The 12227-nt window shown below is 39.6% G+C and overlaps 1 protein-coding gene across 1 annotated transcript; it reads right to left on the bottom strand.

The window, feature by feature from the left end:
* Nucleotides 1-7711: 7711 nt before the first annotated feature.
* Nucleotides 7712-8686, bottom strand: LOC145510757 (olfactory receptor 2T3-like). Its single transcript, XM_081502972.1, has one exon. The coding sequence runs from the start codon at nt 8684-8686 to the stop codon at nt 7712-7714; it is 975 nt and encodes a 324-aa protein (XP_081359098.1).
* Nucleotides 8687-12227: the final 3541 nt, after the last annotated feature.

Raw genomic sequence — 12227 nt, 5'->3', positions numbered from 1 at the left:
TTGGTATCTGTAATTTTCTTGAAGAGATCTCTAATCTTTCCCATTCTGTTGTTTTCTTCTATTTCTTTGCATTGATTGCTGAGTAAGGCTTTCTTATCTCTCCTTGCTATTCTTTGGAACTCTGCACTCAAATGGGTATATCTTTCCTTTTCTCATTTGCTTTTTGCTTCCCTTCTTTTCACAGCTATTTGTAAGGCCTCCTCAGACAGCCGTTTTGCTTTTTTGCATTTGGTCTTGATTCTTGTTTCCTGTACAATGTCATGAGCCTCTGTCCATAGTTCATCAGGCACTCTGTCTATCAGATCTAGTCCCTTAAATCTATTTCTCACTTCCACTGTATAATCATAAGGCATTTGATTTAGGTCATACCTGACTGGTCTAGTGGTTTTCTCCACTCTCTTCAATTTCAGTCTGAATTTGGCAATAAGGAGTTCATGATCTGAGCCACAGTCAGCTTCCAGTCTTGTTTTTGCTGACTGTATAGAGCTTCTCCATCTTCGCCTGCAAAGAATATAATCAGTCTGATTTCAGTGTTGACCATCTGGTGATGTCCATGTGTAGAGTCTTCTCTAGTGGCTCATAAGACCACACCTGCTTTTTCTTCATACCATCAGTTTCTGTAGAAAAAATTTTAATCCACAGTTTTATCTCAGCTAATTTAATAGCACAGTGAGTGTTCAGCAGTGCCCGCTATGGTCCTATCCACTTAGGGGCAAGTTGATGCTTGGGTCCTTGTTTTCTCCAGTTTGTTTTTATTGAAATATGGTTGATTTGCACTATTGTGTTAGTTTCAGGTGTACAGTAAGGTGATTGTATATATAACTTTTTCAGGTTATTTTCTATAATACATTACTAGAAGATATTGAACATTTTTCCGTGTGTTATACAGTAAATCCTTATTTCTTACCTATTCTTAAGCAGTTTGTATATGTTAATCCCATATTCCTAATTTATAACTTCACCCTTCTTTTCCCCTTTGGGTAGCAGTAACTTTGTTTTTTTCTTTTGCCTCTGAATCTGTTTCTCTTTTGTAAATACATTTATTAATTTATTTGTATTATTTTTTAGAATAAACATGTAAGTGATACAATATTTGTCTTTCTCCATATTTCACTTCATAAGATATTCTCTAGGTCCATTAATGTTGCTGTATTATTTCAATTTTTATGACTGAGTAATATTCCATCATTTGTATATACTACATCTTCTTTATCCATTTGTCTGTTGAGGCAGACAGGTTGCTTCCATGTCATGGGTATTATAAATAGTGATACTATGAACACTGGGGTACATGCATGTTCAGTCACTTCAGTCATGTCCAACCTTTTGTGACCCCTTGGACTGTAGCCCACCAGGCTCTTCTGTCCATGGGATTTTCCCAGCAAGAATACTGGAATGGGTTGTCATTCCCTTTTCCAACTGGGGTGCATACATATTTTCAAATTGGAATTTTCATCTTCACTGGATATGTGCCCAGGATTGGGGTTGCTGAATCATATGGTAGCATGATTTCTAGTTTTTTAAGGAATCGCCATGATGTTTTTCAATGTGCCTGCAAAAATTTACATTCCCATTAACAGTATAGGAGAGTTCCCTTTTCTCCACACACTCTCCAACATTTATCATTTGTAGATGTTTTAATGATGGCATTCTCAGTGATGTGAGGTGATACCTCATTGTGATTTTGATTGCCTTTGCTTAAAAATTAGAGATTTTAAGCATCTTTTCATGTGCCTGTTGGCTCTCTGTATGTCCTATTTGGAGAAATGTCTATTTAGGTCTTCCACTCTCTCCAAGGGTCAACTATGACTCAAACTCTGGTGTAGAAAGGGAGCAGGATGACGTCATTCAGGTATGTGAACCTCTTTGAAGTAAACTCATGAGCAAAAATTAGCAGTGCCTAAAGTCTTGCTTTAGCTGGTGACAGTTAGATTCTTTAAGACAGCTACAGACTCTCCTGCCCAGGCTGACATCTGGAGTGGCCTACTATACAATAATTTAAGAGGGCTTAATTTAAGATTGCTTCTGAGAGCCACTCTAATCTGTAGTCTATTTAACTTATATGCAGAGCACATTATGCAAAATGCCAGGCTGGATGAAGCACAAGCTGGAATCAAGATTGCCAAGAGAAATATCAATAACCTCAGAAATGCAGATGACACCACCCTTATGGCAGAAAGTGAAGAGGAACTAAAGAGCCTCTTGATGAAAGTGAAAGAGGAGAGTGAAAAAGCTGGCTTAAAACTCAGTACTCAAAAAATGAAGATCATGGCATCCTGTCTCATCACTTCATGGCAAATAGTTGGAGAAACAATAAAAACAGTGACAGAGTTTATTTTCTTGGGCTCCAAAGTCACTGCAGATGGTGACTGCAGCCATGAAATGAAAAGATGCTTGCTGCTTGGAACAAGAGCTATGACCAACATATATGGCATATTAAAAAGGAGAGACATTACTTTGCCAACAAAGTCCATCTAGCCAAAGCTATGGCTTTTCCAGTAGTCATGTATGGATGTGAGAGTTGGACCATAAAGAAAGCTGAGTGCTGAAGAATTGATGCTTTTAAACTGTGGTGTTGGAGAATACTCTTGAGAATCCCTTAGGTTGCAAGGAGATCAAAGCAGTCAAATCTAAAGGAAATCAATACTGAATACTCATTGGAAAGACTAATGCTGAGGCTGAAGCTCCAATACTTTGGCTACCTGATGCAAAGAGCTGACTCAGTGGAAAAGACCCTGATGCTAGGAAAGATTGAAGACAGGAGGAGAACGGGATGACAGAGGGTGAGATGGTTGGATGGCATCACTGACTCAGTGGACACGAGTTTGAGCAAGCCCCAGGAGTTTGTGAAGGACAGGGAAGCCTGGTGTGCTGCAGTCCATGAGGTTGCAAAGAGTTGGACATGACTGAGCAACTGAACTGAACTGATAAAGAAAATAATCCATCCATATATAAATTAAATCAATTAATGTTGTTAGGTATACATTAACCGACCATAAATCTATTTTTTAAATAAAATTGAGGACAGTGGCTGCCTTTCAGGCAATAATGGTGTTGGATAAACAGGTATAGAGACTTTAGGCATGAGGGAAGTTTTCCTTATATATGTGGAGGATGGGCACTTCGTGGTACCTTTACAAACATTTCATAAAGTATAAACTTTAAACCAAAACACCTTTTTGCAATGTTAATTTTCACAATACAATTTTATTTTGGAAGAATGAATTGATTAGAAGAATACAGAAGGCTAAACAGGAAAATATTTTACTATAGTTTCTGAATGTAATGTACTACATATCAATTAAGTGGCAGCTGGAAATACTGAAAGAAAAATTTTTAAGAAAATTATTGAGAAAATTTTCAAATTGTTCTTTATTAAATTGGGAATTAATTTCCATTTCTCTTCCTTGAGAATGGCAAACCACTTTCTCTTAGGTATGTTTGCTTCTATCCTTGCCTTTTTCCAATTTCCAAAACTCTGATACTAGACCAAATGTTGTAAAATTGATATACTAGCACATATATTTAATTTTATATTAATGAATTATATATAATGCATTAGTACTGGAATGCAAAAGTAGGGAGTCAAGAAATACCTGAAGTAACAGGCAAATTTGGCCTTGGAGTACAGAATGAAGCAGGGCAAAGGCTAATAGAGTTTTGCCAAGAGAACGCACTGGTGATAGCAAACACCCTCTTCCAATAACACAAGAGAAGACTCTACATGTGGACATTGCCAGATAGTCAACAACGAAATCAGATTGATTATATTCTCTTTAGCCAAAGATGGGGAAGTTCTATACAGTCAGCAAAAACAAGACCGGGAGCTGACTGTGGCACATACCATGAAGTCCTTATTGCCAAATTTAGACTTAAATTGAAGAAAGTAGGGAAAACCACTAGACCATTCAGGTATGACCCAAGTCAAATCCCTTATGATTATACAGTGGAAGTGACAAATAGAATCAAGGGATTAGATCTGATAGACAGAATGCCTGATGAACTATGCATGGAAGTTCATCACACTGTACAGGAGATAAGGATTAAGACTGTCCCCAAGGAAAAGAAATGCAAAAAGGCAAAATGATTGTCTGAGAAGGCCTTACAAATAGCTGTGAATAGAAGAGAAGTGATGGAGGAGGAAATGGCAACCCACTCCAGTATTCTTGCCTAGAGAATCCTGTGGACAGAAGAGCCTTGTGGGCTGCTGTCCCTAGGGTCGCATAGAGTCAGACACGACTGAAGCGACTTAGCAGCAGCAGAAGAGAGGCAAAAGGCAAAGAAGAAAAGGAAAGATATACTCATTTGAATGCAGAGTTCCAAAAAATAGCAAGGAGAGATAAAAAAGCCTTCCTCAGTGATCAGTGCAAAGAAATAGAGGAAAACAATAGAATGGGAAAGTCTAGAGATCTCTTCAAGAAAATTACAGATACCAAGGGAACAGTTCATGCAAAGATGGGCACAGTAAAGGACAGAAATGGTAGGGACCTAACAGAAGCAGAAGATATTAAGAACAGGTGGCAAGAATACAAAGAAGAACTATACAAAAAAGATCCTCACTACCCAGATAATCATGATGGCTTGATGACTCACCTAGAGCCAGACATCCTGAAGTGGGCCTTAGGAAGCATCACTACGAACAAAGCTAGTGGAGGTGATGGAATTCCAGTTGAGCTATTTCAAATCTTGAAAGATGATGCTGTCAAAGTGCTGCACTCAGTAGCCTGCAAATTTGGAAAACTCAGCAGTGGCCACAGGACTGGAAAGGGTCAGTTTTCATTCCAATCGCAAAGAAAGGCAATGCCAAAGAATGCTCAAACTGCCACACAATTGGACTCATCTCACACGCTAATAAAGGAATGCTCAAAATACTCCAAGCCAGGCTTCAGCAGTATGTGAACCATGAGCTTCCAGATGTTCAAGCTGGTTTTAGAAAAGGCAGAGGAACCAGAGATCAAATTGCCAACATCCACTGGATCAACGAAAAAGCAAGAGAGTTTAGAAAAACATCTTTTTCTGCTTTATTGACTATGCTAAAGCCTTTGACTGTGTGGACCACAACAAACTGTGAAAAATTCTTCAAGAGATGGGAATACCAGACCACCTGACCTGCCTCTTGAGAAACCTATATGCATGTCAGGAATCAACAGTTAGAAGTGGACATTGAAAAACAGACTGGTTCCAAATCGGGACAGGAGTATGTCAAGGCTGTATATTGTCATCCTGCTTATTTAACTTATATGCAGAGTACATAATGATAAACACTGGGCTGGATGAAGCACAAGCTGGAATCAAGATTGCTGGGAGAAATATCAATAACCTCAGATATGCAGATGATACCACCTTTATGGCAGAAAGTGAAGAAGAACTAAAGAGCCTCTTGATGAAAGTGAAAGAGGAGAATGAAAATGTTGGTTTAAAACTTAACATCCAGAAAACTTAGATCATGGCATCTGGTCCCATCACTTCATGACAAACAGATGGGGAAACAGTGGAAACAGTGAGAGACTTTATTTTGGGGGGCTCCAAAATCACTGCAGATGTTGACTGCAGCCATGAAATTAAAAGACGCTTGCTCCTTGGAAGAAAAGCTATGACCAAGCTAGACAGCATATTAAAACGCAGAAACATTACTTTGCCAACAAAGGTCCTTCTAGTCAAAGCTACGGTTTTTCCAGTGGTCATGTATGGATGTGAGAGTTGGACTTTAAAGGAAGCTGAGCACCAAAGAATTGATGCGTTTGAACTGTGGTTTTGGAGAAGACTCTTGAGAGTCCCATGGACTGCAAGGAGATCAAACCAGTCCATTCTGAAGGAAATCAGTCCTGTTTGTTCATTGGAAGGACTGATGCTGAAGCTGAAACTCCAATACTTTGGCCACCTGATGTGAAGAACTGACTCATTAGAAAAGACTCTGATGCTGGGAAAGATTGAAGATGGGAGGAGAAGGGGATGACAAAGGTTGAGATGGTTGGATGGCATCACCCACTCAAGGGACATGAATTTGAGTAAACTCCGGGAGTTGATGATGGACAGGGAGGCCTGGACTGTTGCAGTCCATGGGGTCGCAAAGAGTCGGAAACGACTGAGCGACTGAACTGAACTGATAATGCCATTTACTCTAGAGTAATTGGTAACTGGATGATGACAAGATAATTTAAAGGATATTTTATATTTGATACAGAGTGAATTTAACTTATTTTAATGTATTTAGTATTTTTAATTTAATATGTTAAATTTAATTTAATATATAAAATATATATTCTTTACATGCTCCCTGTTAATTCCAGTGTAAAGCTATGTTTAATTTGGCCTTTATAGCTTCCTGATATCTCCACTGCCTTTTTTATACTCATGTCTGTTCATGTGCTGGTCCTCTCTTTGATATGTTCTTTTGTCTCTTTACATGTATACGATCGTTAGTTTAGAATCACTGCTCAAATCTGGGCTTCCCATCTAAATGCTGCAGGGCTTTCTGGGTGCAGTCATCTCATAGTTCTTGTGACTGGGAACTCATGACTAGACAGCTCTCTCCTCCACTAACAAATAAACTCCTTGAAGTAAGGGCTTGTGTTCTGGCCACTGTTGTGTCTCTCAGAAATTGCAGACTATCTGTAACATAGAAAGTAATTCATGAAGATATAATAAGTGAGTAAATGATTCAAGAATCTAGGAACAGCTGCTTTGCAGAGAGTTTGACAGAATGGCATTTACATCATTTATATCAAATGATATTTGAAAAATACACATTTGTTACTTGACACAAATGTAATATGGTTTTACAATTTAATCAAATACTTCTAAGAAACTGCCCAATTGAAAGATGAAAAAAATACCAGAAATGCTGTAGTTTAATTCAGCAGACAGCTGACGAGCTCCTCTGAGGTGACAGAGAGTCTGCAGTGGCTTCCTCTTATACATGAAAATATGGAACAGACACACAGAGGCAGAGTCATGGGCAAAGTCATCTTGATTCTGTCACACGTTAGAAAGGAGAACTATTTATCTAGACCTTTCAAGGGGCCAGGCTCTGGACTGGGCCAATGAATTAAATTCATTTAACATTCAAAACCCCACGATGATACTTACATTGCTAGTTCTATTTTAGTGGAGAGAAAACAAGGCCGTGGTGGCATAATCAGCTCCACAGAGCTGCTAAGTAGCAAATCTAAGATTTAGCTGGAGGTCCTTATGGTTCTACACAGTCTCTCACACCTTCACCCCCTGAAGGCAAACAAGAGACTAGGATTTATAGAGATAGAAAGAGAACTCACCGTTTGGAGCAGGTGTTAGGGCTATCTGTGTGTATTATGCCGCTTAGTCTTACAAGTAACTTGATTAAGAAGTTTTTCTTTCCCTGTCTAAAAACCGATGTATGTAAGCAATTGAAAAGATTTGGGCAAGCTAAAAATGTCACACAACTCATGCTAAAATGATCAATAAACTTGGGATATGAGAGCAGATAAAAAGGCGTTATGTGCAGTTTTCTTTATGACAGCTATCATGTCACAGACAAATGAAGTACAAAAACATTGAATATAATGAGATAAATTATGATAGGTAAATCATATGGAGAAGAAATATCACATGCATAAGAAAGAAGAAAGTGATTACTGGGCTCAGTGTTTGCAGCCCTGGAAACAAGTGACAAAGGAGAGGAGAAATAGGGAGGAGAGGAATAATATAATAGGGGAAAAATGTATGGTCAGCCTCAGGCTTTCTTCTTTACAACTTTTCTTAGGCTCAGCCCTGACTGTATCCTGCTCCTCAGGGCCCCTGTGACATCCGTATTCCGGAGGCTGTAAATGAGGGGGTTCAGCACAGGGGTGATTATGGTATAAAAGGCTGATACCATCATGTCCTGCTCAGCTGTGTGGTAGAAACTAGGAAGCATGTAGGTGTAAATCGCAGCACCAAAGAAGAGCAGCACTACAATCATGTGGGAGGAGCAGGTGGCAAAGGCTTTCCTGCGGCTCTCTGATGAACTCATTCTGTGGATGAGGTGCAGGATGAGGGCATATGAGCTTGAGATGACCACAGTGGGGATGAGGAGCATGAGAACACAGCACAGGTGCATTACCATCTTGTAGAGGGAGATATCGGAGCAGAAGAGCTTCATCAAGGCAGGAGCCTCACAGAAGAAACTCAGGATTTTTCTGGAATGACAGAAGGGGAAGCTCATAGTGATGGGTGTGAGCAATAAACCATCCACCATTCCTAGGAACCAGCATCCAGACACCAGGCATTCACAGACTCTCTGGTTCATCAGCAGGGGATAATGGAGAGGTCTGCAAATAGCAGCATATCTGTCATAGGCCATGGCAGACAGGAGAAAAAATTCAGCTCCAGCGAGCGTCAGATAGAAGAACATCTGGATCCCACAACCTGAGGGAGAAATTGTATGATCTCCTGTCACCTGGCCCAAGAGCATCTTGGGCACAGTCACAGATATGTACATGAGGTCCATGAGGGAGAGCTGGCTGATGAAGAAGTACATGGGGGTGTGCAGGCGGGGCTCCAGGTGGACGAGGATGATGAGGAGGGCGTTCCCAGCTAGGGCCATCAGGAAGAAGATGAAGGTCACAGTGTAGAGGAGGAGGGTGTGTTTGGTTTCACCAAAGAGCCCCACAAGGATGAAGTCAGTATTCAACGTTTGATTCTGTGAAGTTTGATTCTCTGAATACATGGTCTTGGTTATAGTTTTCATCTGAGGAAGAAATGAGTCACTGTTTGCAGATATTTCATATGCATATGATATTCTTAATCATTTTTTTCAATAAGAAAAATACTTTGAACTATTTTTTCAAATATGAAGTTGTACTGATATAGAATTAAAAGCTAAGTTCTCTAAGAGGCCAGATTGCATATTGGCCATAAGTCTAGAGTAGATTATGAAACAAACCTGGGGAGGTGACAACTCTACAAATAGACAAATTGTTTACAGTCAGTAAATCTTATGTATTTTTTCCCCAAGCTGAGAATATAAAAGGGCTTATCTCATGAGATGATTAGAATGCTAAAGTATGAAACACAGGTTAAGTCTGTAACACAATGTGAGTGTTAAATGAAGTCATCTAATGACGCTCCCACTCCACTTTTGGACACAGTAGACCATGCAGGAATCAGTGATAAAAGATGATGTTAATGTCAACATTAATATTGTTAATGATACTAATATAACCGAAGTTCACTGAGAACTTGTAATCTTAAATATTTTCTCCCCGATACATCTCTATTAACTGCCCTTTCATTGCTAAAAATATTTCAGCTTATTCAACCTTTCTTTTCTCAATGAAGCAGGATCACCAGGGGCATCAAAACAGTCTTCAGCCTGCCTGTGGATTGCAGCTCAGGTTGCAGACCTAGGGCAGGGAAGAAGGGCAGAAGGTGGGCAGACCTTGTACAGATAAGAGGGTACTTGTGTGCCAACTTTGTATAGTTCAGGAGGGCAAAAGGGATGCAGGTCTGATGCAGGACAAGAGGATGCTCAGTGTGAGGCCTTTTACAGAGTGAGGAGGGCAGTAAGGTTGGTGATCTGGTGCAGAACAGGGGGGCAAGAATATGATGTGCAGACATTGTACTGGGCCGAAGGGCACTCAGGGTGCAGACAGTGCAGGACAGGACATTTGGGAGGCAAACCTGGTGCAGAGCACGAAAGATGTTGATCTTGCACAGTGTAAGAGGACATTTGGGGTGCAGAGCATGGGCAGGGCAGGATGGCATTCAAGTTGCCAACCACAGTACAGTGCAGTATGGCGGTTGGGGTGCAGATATGGTGATAGGAGAAGGGCACTTGGGGTGCAGATTGTGTGCATGGGAGGAAGACACAGGGTACATAGTTGGTGTAAGACAGGAGGTCAGCAACATGCTACCTGGTCCCTCTTTGTAACACCAAAGCAGGGTTAAAGCATTTAATGTTTCGTACAGAGAAATGGTTTTTATAAGAAATCACAAAACCAAAAGCTATAGATTTCCTAAATAGCAACTGTCTAATTGAAACATGCATTAAATAATTATTTTTCCTTGTGTTGATGCCATTTATTCACTGGGAACAGTGTCAAAATTATTATGTATTCTATGTATATGTACAGTTAACAAGTGAATGAATGTAGTTAAATGGTATGGAACACAAATAGCAATATGAAGCAATTGGGTACCACACACAAAACTACAGCCTTAAAACCCAATATACTGATCTTGTATCTTAGTTTAATCAGGAAACTAGTAAATTTCATGCATGCGTGCTAAGTCGCTTCAGTCATGTCTGATTCTTTGCGACCCTATGTACTGCAGCTCACCAGGCTCCTCTATCCATGGAATTTCCCAGGCAAGAATACTGGAGTGGATTGCGATGCCCTCCTCCAGGGGATCTTCAAACCTGCATCTCTTACAGCTCCTATATTGACAGGCGGTTTCTTTACCACTAGTACCACCTGGGAAACCCTCTCTACAAACCAGCAGTTTTGCTCAATAACTGCTCTCCCTGAGTATTTCCATTTTTAATATCCTGGTTGAATTGCTTAAGTCATGCTTGACACAACTGTCTAAAATCGTTAAATTAAGAATAGAGTTCAGTTATAGGTTATGGAAAGTTAGGAGCTCCATAACTGACTAGGGTCTGATCAATTCCAGAGTTGCTACACACCAGGTTAGAGAAATTTGCAGAGAAAAAAATCACATAGTAACTAAGACAAATGGAAATATGAAGCAAAGTAATGTACAGTAATGTAAAGTAATTGTAATGTACTTGGGTAAAAAAAATCTAGGATTTCATGAAATTGAAAGTCAGAATTACATAAGAGATTAATAACTGTAACCAGACATATTTGCTCCTTTCTTGTTTGTACCTTTAAAGGGTTCTGAAGAGATGTTAAAAGAACACATTCCATCAAAAAGACAAATACAGCATTTAAAACACATACGTTTTGTTTCACCTCATCTTCTCTACCAGAGAGTAACTGATACACAAAAGCTGAATAAAGCTGCTTTTTACCATTCCAAAGCCAGGCAATCAGGCTTAAATTCAGAAGACAGAGTACAAAAGTTACATCATCAGTTTCTTTACATGAGGGAATTGAGATGAATTTCTGTTGTTTAGTCCTTTGCATTGTTGAATAAGCATAAAAACTAACAAGACTGGCAAGCCAAAAGGAATTTTCAATGGGGATTGAACATGTTTGTCATTTAGGTGCTACAGCTATCAAAAAGCAAATCTTTTTCTAAAATACTGCAGTTTTTTTTTAAGCTCAGCAGTATGTTTTCCAGTTTCAAATCACATTTTCCTACTTGATGTTTGTTTTGAATGTTCTCTCACTCTCTCTTTGTAAAAATAATTCTGATTTTCAGAAAGGTAGTATCAGGCAGAACATACACATCTGAGACAGAACTTGACCCAGCATTGATTTAAAATGTTTGAAGTTACAAATCCCTAAAAGAAAGTAAGTTGCTACTATCAAAGTGAGGTTATCTGTTTTCATAGATTAAGAATGATAGATTTGGTACAATGTGTTGAAACACAGGCTGTGACCTGGTCAATATCAAGGGCAGTATTCAAGATCTTTTATTGTCCCCTTGTGATTATCCACTCCTATCTAAGTTTGCATACCATGTATCCCAGAAACACCTTCAATTTGTGGATCTAGGTTAAAGCTTCACAAGAACAGGAATCTCATTCAAATTACAAAAATGAAAGTGAAGTTGGGAGCATTACTTGTTGGAGCTTTTCCTGATATGATAGTTTCACAGACATTTCCAAGGTCTTATGATCTAGTCTTACCTTGAGTATACAATGGAGGCTTATTGTTATTGTTCAGTTGCCAGGTTTTGTGACCCAATGAACTGTAGCATGCCAGGCTGCCCTGCTTTCCCGTTTCCCAGAGTCTGCTCAAATTCATGTCCATTGAGTCGGTGATGCTATCTAACCATCTCTTCCTCTGCCACCCCCTTCTCCATTTGCCTTTGATCTTTAACAGCATCAGGACCTTTTCCAATGAGTTGGCTCTTTGCATCAGGTAGTCAAAGAACTGGAGCTTCAGCTTCAGCATCAGTCCTTCCAATGAATATTCAGAGTTGATTTTCCTTAGGGTTTACTGGTTTGATCTCCTTGCTGTCCAAGTGACTCAAGAGTCTTCTCGAACACCACAGTTCGAAAGCGTCAATTCTTCACTGCTAGGCCTTCTTAATGGTCCAGTTCACACCCATGCATGAATACTGGGAAAACCATAGCT

This window comes from Giraffa tippelskirchi, chromosome 6, assembly GCF_054371585.1.
Source record: "Giraffa tippelskirchi isolate mGirTip1 chromosome 6, T2T-mGirTip1v1.2.pri, whole genome shotgun sequence".
NCBI lineage: Eukaryota > Metazoa > Chordata > Mammalia > Artiodactyla > Giraffidae > Giraffa > Giraffa tippelskirchi.
This window is presented reverse-complemented; position numbering and strand designations above follow the sequence as displayed.

What these genes read in the sequence shown, in the direction of transcription:
- LOC145510757 (XM_081502972.1), bottom strand. Translation starts at nt 8,686, where the DNA reads ATGTATTCAGAGAATCAAACTTCACAGAATCAAACGTTGAATACTGAC.